The following is a 20,469-nucleotide window of genomic DNA, read 5'->3' as shown; positions in this document are numbered from 1 at the left end:
CGGGTCTGGCAGATAGACAGGCCGGTCATGTGTGATCTGGGCAGGAAACGAGGGGTTTTTTCCGTTCCTCCGTCGATATCGCTACCTACGCGTATATATTTATGATTTATGTGCTGTCAACTCGCACATGTGTACACGCCATGTGATGGGACGCCTTTTTACTAGACTAATGACACGTAGTTTAGTATCACAATAATAGGGCTAGCGATGATAGAATTAACATTACATGAAGTTAAAGCAACCACAATAACTCCTATTAAATTATTAATGTGATGGTTTTGAATAAAGATAGCTATTATTTTCTATGTTTAATATCGTTATTGGAGCAATTTTATAAATTAGTCATGTATTTTTTACGCATTATTACGTTTCTGTTTCAATTTGAAACGCTTCACGAAGTAAATGGAATTTTAATACCATATAATAAGTTCGGCTTCATCGGCTTAGCGGCGGTCAAAGTTTGATTGGCGTTCTATCTCGACGTTTAATTAATGTAGGGTAAAGCTTACCTCACTTAGAGCGAGAGTGAGATGGCGATATGGAAAAAGGAACACAGCAATTTAATAATGTTGCCAGCACTGTCAACAAAATTTGCTCGCAGATGTAGTGGAGTGAAAACTTTAATATTATCTGTATTTTATAAAAGTGAGGGTTATGAAACTTAAACCAAAAAGTTATTTTCCTGAATATCTATTCAGTTATAGTGAATGTTCTTTTTTTTATAAAAACCTTGAGTACAGAGAAGACGTTTTTCTACTCCTGTTAATTGGATAATATAAGTATGCTAAACAATATAATAAAACTAAGTGGTAGTAACCTCAGCACTACTGAAACTTTTGAAGTGAAAAGGAGGAAAGTATGAATAATAATTTATCCTTCAAATTTTTCTTCACTATCTATTATTACATATCTGTATTTTATTACATATCTGTCTTATTTAGTATGTTTTTAAAGTATTTCTTACAGGACCCAAAATTATAAGAATTTAATAAGAAAATGACTATATATATCGTACCCATAACGTATTTTCCGTCATAATTTTGTTCAGATATTAAACTATGGCAATACCATCACACTTACACATACTCATCGGCCCTTGACAACATACACATCCTTTTAAAATGTGTGTGTGTGAGTCATCCTTGGCTGGACGTAAATTAATGAGATTGGTGTTCTCCGATGTGGGTATATAATTATGAGATATAATGTTTTTTTAATAAGCTTCAAAAACTGTTTTTTGTGAGGTGAAACAAAAAATATTATATAATATGACATGACAATATAATAAGTCACGCTTAGAATAAAAAAGATGCTTGTTTAGAATTTATATAAATTAAACGTTTTATTTAAATTTTTTCAATATTTGTTTATATGTAATTAATTTGATTAGTCAAAACGTGTTTTATCATAGTAATGAGACTCATATGATAAACTCTAAAGTTCAAATCGCATGATTATATATCAGCGCCATCTATTGTTATATTGATAAACTAAGATAGGAGCTTTTAAAGTTGATTGCCATTGCATAAGGTTTCGTATCAATTCATTTTATTTGCCTATCTCATAATTGTTACAAGAGCAATACTAATAAAATTAATAATTAAGCAAAAATAACGATGATACGAAAATTTGATATCGGTGCCCTAACGAAGTATTCCTTAATTTAAGACGTGCATTATATTATTCGTATTTAAGTATTCGTAGAAAAATAATCTAAATCGATAATTTAGCAGCGTAGTTTAGATTTAGTTTCTCTTTTGTATATCTAGCGAAAATTGTTTCCCGTTTTCTTCCTTCCAAACAGTTCAAAACAATATTATTAGATCGAAAGCGATCATTCAACGTCTGTACCACGAACGACTCCACCGGAAAGTTGTCAGTGAACAAAATTAGAAATATATTTTTACTGCACCCCTCAAAATAAAAAATCTTTATGCAAATAATAGCACGTGTAAATACAAAGGGGAATTTGAAAACAAGGGAAACGGTCTCTTAGTGTCTAATAAAAACACGTTATGTTTTTCTGATTTAAATGTCAATAATTGGAAAGAGATTCTTCCGTGTGTTAAACGTTAAACACCTAAATATAATACTTACTTGGGCACTTAATTAAGTACGAAGATATTACATACAGTTTAACATTTCCTATAATTATTAATGGGCCACAATGAGTACGTATTCAATTCAAACCAGTTTATTGTCAAACAGTCGAATCTGAAGTAATAGATATCTGGAAGGAACGAATCTTTTATATCATTATTTAGTGAAAAGAGAAAATCAACCCTCGAAAAGAATCGGAACTTCAATCTAGGGGCACATTTGTCGTCATTGTTAGGAGCGACGTTTGTGAATCGATCAAAGGTAAGTTCGTACAATGGAGCTTATCTGATAAGGAAGTACCTAATGGGAGAAAACTCGGAAATATTTACTGTTTTTTTAATTTGAAAAAATACATATTATTCATTATAACATTGAAACGAAACGTAACTTTAGACAAATGTAATAACGTTTTTATAACGTGAATATAATTGAGATTTGTAAATTGCCATATTTTATATCATCTGATTGTTTAAGAGAAATAAATATTATATGTTATATGACTCTTTTATTTACCTAAATGACACAGCGATGTATCATTGTCTCAAAGTATCGAAGAGAAATAAATGGGTCCATCTTTTGCATAGAAAACTGATTGTAATAAGGGACTTGATGTGTAGGTACTTAAATAAAGAACTAAATTAAATATATTATAGTAATAAAATATTTATACTAAAATAAAGGCACCATTTAAAATTTAAAAGGATAGCGAAAAATCTTAATTGATCAGTCAAATATAACAATAACTGGCATTCATCTGTAATTTTATATCGTTTACCAAACGATTTGAGCATTCAACAGCAGTGGAAAATCAGAGGCAGGCCCAAAACAAATTCTTCTACTCAATCATCCACCGTACACAAAAGCCTGAGGCCTGATAACTGAACAATGAAATGTAACAAGTCGTCCATTCGGCATTGTACGTACGCGGTTGCTGACAGGGTGGGGGAGGTTTCCATTATATTTCCATTTCCACCTCAATTCGAGCGACTTATCGCAGCCTACCTTCGGACTAGGTGGGTCTATCTTTCTATTCCGTTAGACAGTTGTGCTATTCGTCAATGTACGATAAATGCTTTACGTGGTGCTAATGGAATTCGGATGAATTTGAATGTTGATTGAAACGGCTAAGATCTGGTGTATTTAAAAGTAATTCAACTACGCTTTATATTTAGTATTGAACGATGTGCATAAGTAAAACTCAATGTACATAAATTACATTTAACAAATTACACTATATTTGTGATAGAACAAATCAGCTAATGTGTAAATGGAAAATAAATTCATACTTAATAAACGGTTAAACATGTAAAGAAAAAATATTGCAATGAAAAACATTCAATTAGTCTATTTTTGTCAATTTATTCTACACCAAAATCAGCAAATTTCACGAAAGAAATCATTCGCATCATCTCTCGATGATGCGAATGATCTATGTGAGAATTTAATTGCTTTTATCTAACCACATCTTACCTTACGTCATTATACGTCATTACTTACTGAGCAAATTCAAATCATTATTCAAAATAATTAGGTAGGTATAATGCCAAGTGGCTTCTATAACGTATCATCAACTTGTCTTACTTTATTCTATTTCAGAAGACCTTTTCGAAGTTTTTAAATACGGGAGCCAAATTTCGAACATGATAAATTGATAAATAAGGTTACTGTTTCAAGTAAGAAAGTACTTAAGAGTACTTCAAACTCACAGACTGAACTCAAGTGTATGCGAATGGTATTTTTCATACGTTAAATACATTGTCATCTGTTACTTAGCTTTTTGTTTGAGAATGTTGAGGATAACTTTGGTTGTTTTTTTACATCTGTTCTTGTTATATATAATGCATTTTCTTCCAATTAAGAAATGTAATGCATTGTGCATTACATTTTACATTATACATTCAAAACATTTATAAGCTGATCGTGTTGTTGTAATAAAATATATTTTAAACATTCACTTTTCAAATTATAAATGAAGATGTCTATGGTTTCTTCAACAAATCAATCATGTTTTATCAAAGAGCATTGCTGTAATTCATAAATGTTGACAAACAAATTAGATAGCGCTACATTTCTGCCATTATTTGGCACGGAGTACAAAGCCAAAGTTGAAATCCATCTCTGCCTCATCAAACGTTTGAAATTAATTAAGTTCGACAAACTTGTTACAGTTTGCTTCTAAGAGTTGAGTATAAATTGGCAAGTTCTGTCTGCCAATGGACTCAATAAGGGCTATGATATATACTGCTTTTGTATTTCCAAAACATAATTAAACGATGAAAGTTCAAAAGTGTTTATTGCTATAATATTTTACTAACGTACTTACTTTGTTGCATCATTGTATCATTAAAAAACATAATTGTTTACAATATTTTGTTCACTTCTACACCACACCACATTTTAACTGATTTAATAAAATAAGTACTTTTGCAAATAATTATGTATCTTTGAGATTATTGCAAATCAGTATAATGTATCCCGCGCGATTGTTCAACGTAAACTAAATTTTTAATGCACTTTGTAAGTGGGTGTTGCCAATTACAATAAAAGCCCTAAATCAAGCAACCTGCCCATAAATTAGTTCCCAGACAAATTCAGAAACAGTAGGAGACGGTAGCGCAACTTGAGGGCGTATTGTTCGCTATCGGTGTCAGCAAAACAGAAGGTGAACGCTTTTGTGTTGGAAGTTGTAAATTTTATGAAAAGTGAAATTCCTTTTGAACGCCAGTTAAGCCCATAAATAATCCCTACACAGAAGGAATTTCATTGTTTCTGGCACTCATTGTTTCTCATCAATGCGTGCGAGTGGCGAAATTGTTTTTGCACTGCTACCTACGGTTTTTACTTTCGATAATTAGGATATTTGCGTACTCACCGAATTGACTTCTCATCCAAGGATACAGCGGGCTGGGTAGCGACGCGTTGGTGTTTGGCGGTGCTTGTTGGGGAGGCGCTTGTTGCGCGTGCATGGACTGCTGGTGCATCGGCGGCATCTGCGTTTGATGCTGCATGTCGTCGACCGGGTACATGAGGTGCTGTTGGTGAGGTGGAACGCCGTGCTGCACCATATGCTGCTGCGGATGCATATGATGCGGCATTTGCTGCGCTTGCTCCAGCGGCGGACTTCCAGGAACTCCACCCGCCGTAGCGGCGGCAGCTTGCAGCTTACACGACGTGTAGACCGCAGGGGTTGGTGGCTGATGACCGTTTGGTCCATATCCATCTGTTTTGGGACCCATGTGACCCATTTGCGATGGACTATCTGGCCGGTAACCGTTCTGTTCCATTTGTTGATAGTATCCCAACCGATCATACGGTGGAAACCTAGGGTAGGGCATTCCAGGTGCCGTCTGCGCGGAATAGTGGTGCTGTGTGGGTCTGAGCTGCGGGTCGCAGCCCTCCATCTCGTGCCCCTGCTGTGGCACCGCTCCATAGTGCGCGTGGGCTTGTTGGTGGTCGTGGCCACCTCCGTTCCTCATGTCTGGCATGTAAGCGTTTGAGAAATATGTCATGCTGTCGCAATTGTTGGCGCTCATCGCGGGCCCGCAGCCCGCGCGGCTCGCGTCCGTATCTTCCGTCGCAGGTTCTCGGCCACCGGGGCCGACACTATCACCTTATCAGTCACACACACACTTCGGATTCCATTCACTTCACAGCAGCGATCGAGCCCACAGATTCTTCACGAAGAACGCACGGACGGTGAATTTTCATCAGACACTCGGTGAATCTGCAAAGAAAGGTGAATGCACTTAGTGAATCTATTATTAAACCCTTTTTTCACGGTATTAATCATCGGTCGATCGATCGATTAAATGTTTTTATTGGCGGGCTCGCAGTTAGTTGCGCCAGAGTCATCACAAACAGCCATCGACCTGGCGCTGTACGGACTAACACGTGTCCTGCGATTAGAACACACATGACGTTAATAAACCGCATAACTTTTGAGTAAACGCCTATTAGCGACAACCTGTCTACAGAGAGGACCCCCTGTTCGTTAGATGAATATATGAAGCATTCCTGAATCTGAAAGACGTTCGTCTTTGTCTTGCTAGAGGAAACAGTTCCTCAAAAATGAGACAGTGAGATGAAATACTGTCACGTCTTATTCGACATGTGGCTGACCTGTTGTCATAGCCCCGACATTTCCAAGCAGTTGATGAAGCATGAGTGACAACCGCGCATGAGACCGGCGACATAACTTTACAATGACGTTAATTCGTATGTCGAGAGGCAAGTATCACGGTATCTACAATTTTATCGCAAGATCTCACTCAACTGGTTTTAATGTATGAAATTTATAGCGTACTTAACGCGACAGCTACTGGAATTCACTAACAATAAAAACTAGACACGCAATATGAAGCCATAGCCATAAAAGTTTGTTCCTTGTTTACATCGCTACTGAATATTATACTTCTACTCTTATGTTCAGACTGACTAGAAATACATGGACGTCTTCATAAAGTCACATCGCAAAAATGTTGATATGGTTTGTTAAACATTTCCCTAAAATAAAAAATCTACATAGTAAAGTACAAGGCACTGATACCGCCCCTTGAACGGAGGCAAGTTATTTAAAACTCAAAAGCTCAAGCTTCATTAGCGACAGTTAATGATGGCGGCGTCTCTCTAGACAATATGTTCCTTGCAGATGCTATTTGTTATGCGGTTACTGTATAAATAATATGTTAAATCAGATAATGCTTATTTTGAATGCAAATATCTGATGTATGTTTATGTTTTCCTTTCAGTCCGAAGATTAATTAGGCATCGCTTTCCTAATTTCCGCAACATTAAATTTAGCTACAAAATAATTGTAATTATAATATCCTTACATTTTTATACGAAATCATAAGCGATTGTACTTCGCATTAGGTTTGAATTGAAAGGCTCTCTCGAAAAAATTTGCATGTTGAGGGATGGACAATTTAAATTTACGATTTCGCTGCTCCCCAAGCGGGACGAACCCCGCATTTTTTTAATTTTCAATTTCCATTTACATTCCAGCCACTAGCATTGTCCAATTTGCGTACACACTTATAAATATATGATAGAAATGTTCATTAAAAACTTTGGGATTAAGAATCGCTTGCATGGGGGAGGTCGACGGCAGCTGCATTTTCGCACTAATTAAAATTCACGACATTTTCTTGCGTACCAACCTGATACCTTAATTATTGTAAAAAGCCTATCATACACATCTCATGGCAACGTTGTAGCAATTACTATTCTTTACCGAGAAATGAAATGATATCCACGATCTTACGTAAGTATCTACTTGTTTTGTCCACTCAGTTTTTATCTGTGAAGTACCTACGACGCTAATGTTTCTAGCCCGCAATTATGGGGTTAAGATAAGATCTTCGACCCAGTTCAAGGAACATGTCTTTAAACTGACCGACGAGGAAATTAACAGTCTTACGTGCTTTTGATAATTTGATAACCTGCCTTGATTTATTCGTAACTGGTTTTGTGAGTCACAAGCGAAACAGCGTTCTCATGCCCTTTCGGAGTTTCTAGGTAAGGTGCCGCGTAATTAGTTAACTTCACATAGGATATTAAATAACCGTGCATTTTAATAATAGATGACTTGGTGATATGGATAAAGAGAGATAATTGAATAACATTGGTGCATATCATACAATTAGATATTTTAAAAATCTGGCGATTAACGAAGCTAAGGTATTTTTTAAATACTTTATAAACATCTACATAGATGTACTAAGTGACATTTATATGACTTCAAACGAAATGTGTAAGATAAATCGCGTCTATGTATTTGTGAATGAAAAAAACTCAATTTAAAATACATCAAGTGACATAAGAGGTGTGTGAATTAGCCAAAAAACCACCCGTGCGTCAGTTTGTGTGAATTCCGAGATAAATCATAGGTAGTTAAAATATACAGGTCTAATAGATAGTGGGCTAAATTAAAAATATTATTAATACCGCCTCGCGAGCGACAGTCAGTGCTGTTAATCAAATGACGATCAAAGGGTGTATTTTAAGAAAATATCTGACGCTTGTATTTATCATTTCCACTATTTGTCAATTAGCGCTATTGTTGGAATAAAGTGGTTCTGATTTATTTTAGTACTGAAACCGTTCGGACGTAAAATACGGAAGATGATTTTTGATATTTTATATGAGTACATGTAAGTATTATTGTTTTGCTTTATATATCCATTGTACGAGTTCTTATGAAACTCTTACCATTTAAAAGTGTAACACATGTAGTAAAGAAATTTGTATAAATAATATAATATATTAATATCAATCTTAAACGGGTTCTTGCCTCGTATTACTTGCATAAAATCGCAACGATTCCTTATTTCTTCCTTTCTTTCAATCGTATAGAATTCGATAATCGCTATTTTCTTCGCTCTTCTTTTCTAAGCTTTCGGTCCTCCTTTAATCTAAGCCATTACATATAACACTAATTTCCTACTCAAATAAAAGTCACATTTTACAATTAACGAAAATGTTTGTAGCGAGTACATTTGTAACTTTCCCAACATCAATCCTTATTCAGAAACATTGCATTAAGGGAATAGACAGTCGTTATTTCAAATAAAATTTCGGGTTAATTTTTCTACGTCATCAAAGTGACGTCAAAACGACCCTCAGGAGTGAGTGCGGGTGTGTGACGCTCAGAGTGAAATCCTATGTACACGACTAATTACCTTCCCCAAGTTCGTAATTTAATCAAGCAAGTTACCTAATTTTCATTGTACACTGGGCTTATTTTTCACACGCATTGTGTTAGACGGATTTGGTCGTCTCCTGAGGTTTGTATGAAACAGATTTTTGTAATGTGACCTTTGTTATGGCAAGAGAAATGTATTAAAAATTTGCCGCAGAAACGTAAGTAAGTATAGGAACAAAAATACTTTTATTTCATTGTTAGACGCGGCTAGAGAAGCTGTGATGAACCGCTTCATCTAGGAAAGGATCTCAACCGGATCAACTGTACATAAAAATATAGTAAAAACTATCTCAATCCAAAAAAAATTATGTAGCTATAACAGATTTTTTGTTTCGTTGTTGTGTCTGTTTGATTAACAAACAAAAAATAGGAAATAGGTATAAGGAAAGCACGTCTAAATTTTATTTTAACTGGAGATAGATATTCTACGAAAACAGATTTTACCTACCTTGAATGTCAAAGATAATAATTATTACGGGAAGGTACGATACATTGATAGAGCCGGCAGGAATCCGGCAATCAAAGCCGGCTATCAATTAAATGTAACGCAATCAAAACGCCGGACATTCCACGCCGTGTTTGTGTTATTGTCTCTCATCTCTCTAGGTTTCAATGTTTCATTAACATTCATTTGCATATTATTTAGTACCTCTAATTAATATAACTTATTCATGTGGGAATAAGATTAATTTTTAAATGAAGTCAGTATTTAACAGATAACACTTTAAACTCGAACACAGTGTTTATTTTAGTAGATGAATAGGTGAAAATAGAATGTAGGTTTAAATAGAAGTTTGACGGCATAAAGGTGAGTTGTATAGACAAGTACTTATAAATTTATATTTTATAATCTACAAATATATTCAGTATTTAAACGGCTATCAGCCGTCAATTGCATCGACCGTGATATGAACACTCATTAGAGGCGGTATAATTAATAATTGAAATATTCACAATATTCAAACAAATTAATTAAAACGCCAATATAAAACGCAAGAACAATATGCAGTGTGCATTCACGTATTATTGCAGTTTAATTAACATTGCTATCATACCGGCTAATTGTTATATCACGCAGATGTGATTTACGATGTGATACGGACACCGACACCTTTATAATTGCTGCTAGTCATAAGTAAACACAATCTCAGTGTGGTACAATTCATTTACATACTAACTATCTACCCCAGTAAAATACATGCAGATATTGTGCTATATTTACTTGTGATAAATGTTTTACGTTAATTGAAATTTGTGTCTAAAAAATAATTATATAATACGAATGTAAGACATTTAAATTTAGCTTTTAATTTTGCATATCAATTTTGTTTAAAACAGCGCCATCTATTAAAAATATGCTTAACTCTTAGCAGCGCCATCTGTTATTTATTGTAAAAACTACTAAACACTTGAAGATCCCTCAAGACTGACACGACATATGTACAAAAGGGTGAGGTAAGTTTTTGTTAACACATATTTTAATTTTATTTTAAAGAAATCAAAAACAATATATTTCAATAAAATCCAAAAAAATATTTTTCAGTACATTACATTACAGTATCGTAATATATTTAAGAAAACATTCAAAATTTTAAACCATCTCTAACAATAAAGGATGCAAGTCCTGTTATTATATTACCTACCACCATAATTTATGACTCGATCGCTTTTATAGTTTTAATTTTTTTTCCTATAAACTATGCTAAGGCTCGAAAGAAAGGTAACTACATCCCAAACGAAACAAAGTATTATACTGTCTTGACTAAACCAATGTGGATACTACCTATTGGTTAAATAAAAAAATCTGTTGATTTTTAGCTTGGGAAAATAGGCATAGGATAAAAAAATATATATGAAAGAAAATGCAGTTTCATCAAGAAGGAACACAAAGTGCAACTGGAAATAAAATAAATAAAATTTGAAGGGGAATGAAAACTGTTAGCTTATTTAATTAACTATTTATAATGCTAATTCATTCACTTTCACAAAAAAATATGTCATATGATGACATAGTATAATTTTCTGAATCAAGGTTAATTTTGATAAATTCCCAACATAAGAGATGCAGTTTTAATTAAGAAACCAGCAAAATTTTCCCTAAGGGATATTTTCTTCTATAAATTTTAAGAAATTTAGTCAATAATGAATTATTAGACTGGATGGCATTGATGGTATACAAGCGGCAACACCTTGAAGAGTACGTAACACGTTGCATGTAATATTATTTTATACGAATGTAATGTAGATAATGATGACTGATAATATGACACATATTTTGTACATAAAAATAATATTAGTATGTCCTTTGTTTTAATATGAAATACGCTATAAAATTTATATTATGTAGCCACTTATAAAATGGTATAAATAATAGTATTAGGTAGATTTTTTTACTGTAAGTTATACACATTAACATGTCGATAATGATGACCACTGAAAAGTATTCAACAATTTATTAACTTTTTTGTGTTTTTTAACCGTTTTTCAAATAATATTAATAAAATTTTAATTATTTATATAGATTTTGCTTTTTATTTATATCAGCACCATCTATAGCATCATGGTCAAACTAAGTGATACGAACATTTTGAATCACACACGCACATTTTAAAAACCTGTTTCAAAGTGACATCTGTTGGTGAGGAGAACACAAAATGAAATGGTATAAATTTTTAATTAAAATCTTTTCATCAATAGATGGCACTATAATGTTTTATTTTATTGCAGGAATTAGAGTACAATTGTAATATAATAATTAGATAATGGAACATTATTTACATAGAAATGTGATTTTTTTTTTTACAATAAACTAAATAAAACTTACCTCCGAATCTGATAAGAATTTGACATAAGAAATTGTGAGTCATTTTTTTAATGAAACTTATATCCAATAAGAAAAGATGCGCACGCGCATATGTAATCATTTATAAATGCTACTTATTTCTCAGATGCTGCCATTAAGGTTTTAAATGCAACAACATAGCCCAAATTATTTATATTAATATAGTTGAGATGGCAGTGCTATGCATTGATATTAGATTGTTTTGATTGACTAGATTGAGATGTGTTTAAAATTTATTATTATTATCAATGGAAGGAATTTTGTTGAATGTGGGTGATAGTAAGATATAATAAAGTTAATGCCTTTTAGTAAAGAAATAAGGATTTAATTAAAAGTTTCTAATAATTTGTTTTATTTCTTACATTGCTTTGATTGTCGCACAGAATTGAAAAATTGAAATAGCAAGGTAACTGTATGATTCCAGTTCAATATTAAAATTTAATTTAAATAAATATTAATTTTACATTAAAGTGCCTTAATTTCATGTGTGTAAAATTCCTAAGTCCTATGTAAATTATGATAGATATATATATGTAAGTATATTGTTACTCGATTTATTTGCTTCTTACAAGCTTTTTATTTTCTTTATTGGAATCGATTCTTTCAGAATCGATTATTTGTTTAAATTCCAATTGCGTCCATTACAAACTTATAGGGAAAAAGGGAATAATTTTTTATGAAGCACTTTATCGATAAAATAAAACTTACCGATTAATATCATACAGATTAGATTTAAGTTAGCAATGACTCTTCCTTGTTCTTGGGACTTTAAAACGTACCAATTTTCAAACAATGAATGCCCGAAAGTAAATTACGGCCTATTTTTTTAATTCCATTAATTGCTACCTATTTGTTGTACTAAAACATCACTACCAGATATCTACTCAAATTTTATTCCTAATAAATTTTTAGTTTCTTCAACTAACCTAACAGAAATTATATTAGGTGTCTTACTAATTGAAAACATGTAATAACTTACAACTAGGTATAAGTTTAAGAGCAAAAAAATAAATAATATTATATATAATTTTTGTTAATTTTCAGGAAATTCAAATTCTCTGGTCTTAGAACAAACAATAAATTATAAGGACACATTATATCTACTACTTTATACATGTATATAAATAATATTATAATGAGGTCAACTTTGTGAATTTGTAAGATTGGATAATAGAAGAAAAACATTGGATCTATTTAACCGATTTTAAAAATTATTTTAACGAATACAAAGCCACATTATATGCGACTTTCATAGGCTATATCTTATTTTGTTTTTATTCCGGGTCAACCCAGTCAGAGCTAGTTAAAACTAAAGAAAGGCTTACAATTAAATCAACGCCATTACTTCAATATCGCATTCTTAACGAAATTAATGAAAACAGATTCAATAATGAAATCGCAAAAGCATGGATCAGCGAGGATCGCTTGTAGGGATGGGACGGAATGGAATCGGTGCGTCTGTCAGGATTTTTTGTGCGATTTTTTCGACGTTATTATTATGAGAAAAATGCGGAGTCAGTAAAGCGGATCGTGGGGTGGGGGCATGACGAGGGTTCCCGATTTGATTGAAGCGGGCGGCGGGGGGCGGGGCGGTGACGTCACGCTCTCATAATAGGCCGTGCCGTGCAATGATGGCCGCCGTTTATCAAGAGTGTTAGTTCTGCATTTGGATTTTATTAGAAGCTAAGATTGCATTAATGCGGCCAGATTCTTGAACGGAGTGCATAAATAGCAGCAGCTCTGTTAACATACTGAATGTGTGAATGTTTGAAGTATCTCGTTAGTGGTATTTATAGTGATTAGTACTTTTAAATAAAGCTATTTTGTGCTGCTTTTCATTGTTAAGATGGAGCTCTGAATTGCTTATTTCAATGTTTTCCGCAAAGTATCTTATTTAAATGTTTAAATGTATAGCATCGTTATTGTTAAAATTATCCAACTAGGCATTTCGAACTATATACATAACTAGTGAAGTAAAATAATTTTAATAGAAGCATAAAGTTAAATCACGTTTGTTATTTCTTAATAGATATCCTCTGGTCTACCATCCGCCGACACTTATTCAAAATGAAAAAACACAAAATTTACATCTATATTGTGGAACATACTTGAAAAAGGGAAGATTAACCTGATAATACCTGTCTATATTACGGGCCAAAGTAATTCATAATACGAAAGTCATAGTGAGGCTCGCGTGCGTGGTGTTGGGCGGAGCGAATCGCGTGCCACGGCGCAGTTATCGAGGGAACACCTCGGCACGGCACATCACTAGCTACGCCTATTGCTGGTTGCATTCGAAATTTGAAATTACGAAATTTATGTTATTCATACTATGTGTTCTTTTATAGTGGAAGTTGCTAGATTGATTTGGAAGGAGGTTATGTATTCGTTTGCATGCAATATTCGGTATACAATGTTATTTAAATAGGTAGGTGCATGTTTGGATAATAATTATTGTAATCATTTATGATGAAATAGGTATTACATAGCATTTTTTTTCAAGTCGGTACAGGTAAAAGTTAGGACATCTACATCCGTGTTTTTGTATAAAATTTACTGGCATTATGCTAAATACGTTCATATCATTCTATTTTTGCTTTGTATATAGGGTTAGGATATTAATCTATATCGTCGTCTATACATTACAGATACATCATTATATAGTTTAAACAAAATACAAATACTTTGATATGCATACGATCGGATTATATATAATTTATTATAAGTTAACCAAATTATGTCGTTATTAAATCGAATTAAAAAGCTCTCTCTACCATATCTTCAACCATTTAGGTATTATAAATTATTGACACATTTCACAAAGTTCAATTTCCCAAAATGCTTTATGTTAAATAAAAACATAAACAGGTTTTATAATCACCTACACTGTTTAAAATCCAACTGATATTAGTCTAATTAATAATTAATTAAACAAACCATATAACCGTATCATTTAGGTATTGAATTACACCTGCCGTTTTTATTTATTGTAATAAATTTTACAAGAAGAAATTGTAAACATATGGAAATCTTCATCGCAAAAATAAAGGTCCTCTCTTAAAACAGTAACCACAGACTTCCCTTAAAAATGCCGTTTCAGATATATTGATTACTTTTTGTATTATAAACAAGTAGATAAATACATGGCAACATTTCGTCAGGTAAGATTGATTTGATTAACTTATAACAATTAAATGTTTCTAAGAAGATATCGCAATAAACTCTAACCAAATATTTTACAATACAGATGTATCGTTAAAATTGTCGAGTCAATTATTGTATTAGAAACGTGTTATCCAGAATAAGCAGATCAAACAAATTAAATTGCTTAGCGCTGTTTGCGTTGTATTCAACTATTTACACAGTTGTTACGATGTCGACTAGACACCTGTTGTAATGAGCACTTACTCTGTATGTACAGGTTATGTGTAATTTACACTAATTCGAAGATATGTTTAATTTTTCGTACATGCGACTAATTTGTAAAATAACACAAATAGTAGTTAGCTAAATTCCTTAATTGCTTTGCTAAAGGCAAAAAGTAGAAGTAACGGAAAGTAAGATAAATCCTTGATCAATAGTTACTAACTACTCTTATTCTATTTTTAATAATTTTTAGTTCCATAATTTTTACTTTTGAAATTAGACTAGATATTCTAACTAACAAAGTACAAGCGATCTATGAAGAAGGATATTTCTAAATACATAACTCAATTGCAATTTCAGACTCATTCTAAGATTTACAAGACAGTGTATTATCCAAAAATAAGATGACTGACCGGCATGGGCGGTGTTATTCGTTCACCATTAGAGGATGCGATCATCAATTGAGTCGCAAAAATACATGCTTTTCCCTCTTATAATTAACCATCTGAAAAAACATACGACTACTTTTTGAACGAATTGCAAAAAATAAAAGCTCTGACATGTTATTAAGGAAATTTCATTCAACCCCTATATTTTTCTCAGTCTATAGATAATTTGAGGTATGATTGTGATCCCTCACCCAAATAACCGATATTTATTGTTGATTTATAGCAATTTCGAAAATTGAGGCTAGATTCTTTGTGTTTGGATAATGCAATCGAATTCTTTAATAGCAACGAAATAATAATCTTAAGAAATTAACTCAGAGCGAGCAGATGGCTAGGTTCAAATTTGAATTTACGATTTAAATGAGATGCATACATGTAAATAAATCTATTTTCAAATGTTTTATGAAGTGTAAACTTCATTGACAATGATATTTACTATCTGTAAATATTTTTGTAATTTCGGGAAGTTGAAAAAACAGATCCTTTCGTAAGTAGCGAGTATATCCGATCAATAACACTCAATGTCATTGATCGGGTATACTCATTGCTCATTTCAGCAATTCTGCTTATAGCTTGATTATTTTGGTTTTAAATTTCTCCTAATGGTATATAAAGGTAAATAAAAATTAATCTGTACTGTTGATTGCAATAAGTTTTTATGTCAATATCGATCCTAGCACTTCCTTGTGGTGAAACGAAGGCAATTAACACCAGTCCAATTAGTCGGCCATTTTACTAGTATATAATAAATAAATACATCGATAATTAATAGCATATAGTCGCACGATTTAATGCAACTAACACCTCAAGACAACACGGCTTCAATTAATTAATGCAAGCCATTTATTATGAAACCGTTATATAATTATCTAATGTTTATGACATGATTATAAAGTGAATTTCGCCTGCGGACATCATATATTGGTACTGTTATCTCTCGGAGAATTAAATACAATGTATTGTATTCTAATTTAATTCTAGTTTTCGTTTTGGGTGTTCTCATTGCTTTATTAACTGTTCCAATCTCATTTTAAATATGGAAAACTTCTTGCTTTATATGCCTAAAGCTACGTACAGTATCTATATAGTGTAGTAGTGTAGTCTTTAAATTAGGTACATGTTCTTTATAACTATTATGATTCTTTAGTATTATGACAAATTGATGATTAGGTATTTGTACTTTCTTATTTAGTATAAGCCCAAGCCTGAATAACGCACGCTACTGATTATGATTTTTCACACAAAATCAGCAATAAAATTAAAAATCTAAACCAAGCGAGTGAGTCTAAAATATCTAAGCGAATAAAAAGTTAAATGGTGCATTTACTACTCAAATGAATAGATATTTATATTTATATTTTAATTTTATACACTTTGTTCGAAATTGAATCATGACATTTCTTGTAAAGAACATATAATAACATTAGGTTAATATCTAAATTTGAAATAAATATATATTATCACTGGTAATATATCTTCTCATCTCATCACTTCATATCTACCTTTATTTATTTAACTTTTCGTGTTACCAGGCAATTTCTTTGTTGCATCAAGAATTTAATCAGCACTATTATATTCCCGGAGCGTCTAAAAACGGCACCTTTATAATAATCTATATCGATTCAAAACAAGTTTAAAAAGTTCGATACATCAGGCCGACGTCAAGATTAATATTCAAAACGCTCGACCGATAATTTTACAAATTCGCTTTACAAACGAGCGGGTGTCCCGAGACCTATAATACACATTAATATCCCCGACTTCTCATGTCAAACCGGCAATCCGCGGCCGATTATCTTTATTTAGTGATAATTTATCAACGTAACGTAATTCGCTTTCCGTTCCAGCCTGGCGAGTCATTATTTTAAAGGCTCTTTGCAAAAAACACGGAATCCAGTAATGTTTTGACACGTGTAATTTGCAATTATGGGAAAATTAACGGATATGAGTTATGATATTGATGTTTATTAGTGGCTTGAATATATTAAATGACGATATTTAAATAAAAAATGTTGAATCAATAAACTTAACTGCTATTAAAATCAAATTTTCTTCCTCAATTCACTAACAGATATTATTCTATGTCTTAATTCAGATCAATGTTTGCCACATACAAAATCTTTGTTACATCTTCTAAGATGTGGATTTTAATACTTTGCTAGCTATGTTGCTTTTAATATAAATAAAGACACATCCATTGTATTAAATATATTAAATGACGAAAATCTTATTTAAAATGAAAGTATCAAGTCTGCAAGTTACCCTATACACACAAAGAGTTCTAAATAATTTAACCCAAATTTTAAACGCACAGCTTTTGACATGGGACATGAATATGGAAAGTTAATTAAAATACTTAATGAGATGACTGTTTCGTTAGTGGGAGCCGATGACATGTACAAATGATATTAAATTAACGCAACTCTGAGGTGGGCGTTATCATTTTAGTTGTGTTTTAACAATTATTATATCGTTTGATTATTTCAGAAATGAAAGAACTTATAAAACGATTATGGGAATGCCTGGAGCAATTCGAAGATTAGTGAATGTCGTTTAAGAGAAATGTTTGTGTGATACATTTCAGTAACTCTAGTGCATTAATGTGTGAATTATGTGTGTGTATTATATTAAAAAATAAGTATTAAGGAATATAGAAAAGAAAATATATAGGTTAAATGGATTATACGTCCTGCCAAATAAGGAGAATTGGTTTTGACATTTCTATATATTATTGCCACTATTTATTAGTTTATATTTCGTAAATGTTATCGCTTGCATGTAAGACGTCATCACGTTCCTACAAATGTGAGATGTGTGTGTGTGTGTGTGATGAAAGCTCTCTATGTTCTCACGTTTAATTTATTGTATATGAAATTATAATTACTGCCACACTGCCATTACCATATTAAATATATTTATAAGTAGTAATAGATGCTCATTGTCCCAAGCAGGGTAGAAAGTATGTATTTTCTACTTTAATTAATGTAGCAGATACAAAAAGTATTCATTTAATAACCTGCACGCCAGGTTTTATAATCTGTGGTAGAACAGTCATCATGATGCATTTAATTCTTTGTGATATATCTCTTCACTTTAAAACACATTTGAATATATTGCTTTGCATATTTTTTATTGTTTATTAACCATTTATGGAATATGGTATTTATCCATTTTGGTGCGCCGTTATCTTTTCCTTAAAAGGCTCATTTATTTCTAGACGTTACCTCCTTAAGTATAGAATAAATATTTGTTCCATCTAGCGTTTGAAAAGGGCATTTCAATAACGTTTTGCATAACGGCAAATCAGATAGCAACCACGTTGAACTATTGCGTAAGTGCTTATATACTGGTTTGTTATGATAACGGGGAAAAATAGCGATAGGTACAATTTACAAAGTAATCTCTTCTAATATATAATTCTACATATTATATACCTACTAGATTAAGAAATCTATGGAAACATATATAGGGAAAAAACTAAGAATAACTAGAACATCTTCAGATGGATGTTGAATTATATCAAAAACTTAAGGACGTTATTTAGAATAATAAATTACTCGGATATATTTAGCACCAATTCGATTATTGTTCCTAAGAATGTGCAATCATTACTATCAATATGTTTTGTCTCAAATTAATTGTAAATTTTAACTGACATTCTTGATCATCTTCGTCTTTTTACTGTTTACATAACACGATTTTGTGTCGTTTCTGTTTTGTCAAATATATTTATTATTGTACGTTTCGCTATTCCTACAAAACTAAAACCATACACCTACTATAAAATTGTACGGATTGGCAAATGTAATCATTTAAAAATATGTAAGATAATTTCATTCTGCACATGATACAATTGTAAGGGCGTGCCGAATTTATCAAAAGCGCCGTCATGATTTCTCTAACATAGAAAGTCGTGATTGCAGTCACGGCATATTATCGCATCAACCAAATCTCTTGCTACACATTAAAATCTTACATGCTCGCTTTATTAAGGCAGTCAAAAAGCAGACCATCTGATGGTCAGCATGATAACGGTGAAAGGTACCGTTAGAGTAATAGCCACTAGATACAAACCATTGTGATATATAACAAATTATGTATGTAATGAAGCTTTTTTTCAGAATGCAATGCATATGAATTATCTCCGAGCGGCTAAATCAGATGCGAGATATTGCCATGTTTTATTGCAGTTAATAGCTTGTGTTAGTGCTTTTTGGCTTATGGACGGTAGATAAAATTTCACTAACGTTGGATGAAATTTTACTGCAATTTTTTGCCTTAGTAAATCAACTTTACTTTTTCTAATATAAACGCGAAAGTTTGTAAGAATGTATGTAACCTGTGGTATGGTTATTCCTCTTTCACGCGAAAACCACTGAATGGATTTCGATGATGAATACAAGCTAAATCACTATGCAGCTTATGTAGCAGAATTACATACAAGCTATAGAAATAGGTACATGGCTTATGCACGTAGGTAAAACCGCGCACTACAGCTAGTATTTCAATATACTACTTATAAATTGACTATTTATTACATTGTGTTTTACAGAGATAAATACGATGCATAAAAATAAAAGGACAAAAGTAATATTTTACATAAAGTTTTCAATTAAAGTTATATTATTAAAGTTATAAATATAGATGATTATTTACTAATATAAATGCTTAGTTTGTTTTTTTAATTATTGTAAGTCATTATCATAATTTCGTGCTTCAATCTATTTTTATCAATGCAAGAATTATTAATGATTTGTTAATTATAAATAACTAGTTTAATTTATGAATGTCCTGTCAAATATAAATATTATTATAATATCTTCAAGGTTTGAATCCAAGGTTTTGCAAGTTGTATTGCGATATGTATAAAATAAATTAATGAGCTTTCAGTTATTTCAAACAATTTAAACATTATAAAAATATTACAATACGAATATATATACCTAGTCTTGCCATAAATATTGTAATAAAGAAAAAAGAAAATTGTTAACTGCAAATAACATTTATTA

The 20,469-nt window shown here is 32.0% G+C and overlaps 1 protein-coding gene across 6 annotated transcripts in view; it reads right to left on the bottom strand.

Moving 5' to 3' along the window:
- LOC119836304 (homeotic protein antennapedia) overlaps positions 1 to 20,469 on the bottom strand; it is a 147,177-nt gene that overhangs the window by 8,671 nt on the left and 118,037 nt on the right. For all 6 annotated transcript variants that reach the window (XM_038361615.1, XM_038361608.1, XM_038361604.1 and 3 more), the window contains one exon: positions 4,973 to 5,824. In XM_038361615.1, coding sequence (XP_038217543.1) covers positions 4,973 to 5,633 — 661 coding nt within the window. In that variant the 5' untranslated portion in view covers positions 5,634 to 5,824. The remainder of the gene's footprint in view (positions 1 to 4,972; positions 5,825 to 20,469) is intronic.

This window comes from Zerene cesonia, chromosome 3, assembly GCF_012273895.1.
Source record: "Zerene cesonia ecotype Mississippi chromosome 3, Zerene_cesonia_1.1, whole genome shotgun sequence".
Lineage (NCBI taxonomy): Eukaryota > Metazoa > Arthropoda > Insecta > Lepidoptera > Pieridae > Zerene > Zerene cesonia.
Note: the sequence above shows the minus strand (reverse complement) of the source record. Positions and strands in the feature narration are given on the sequence as shown.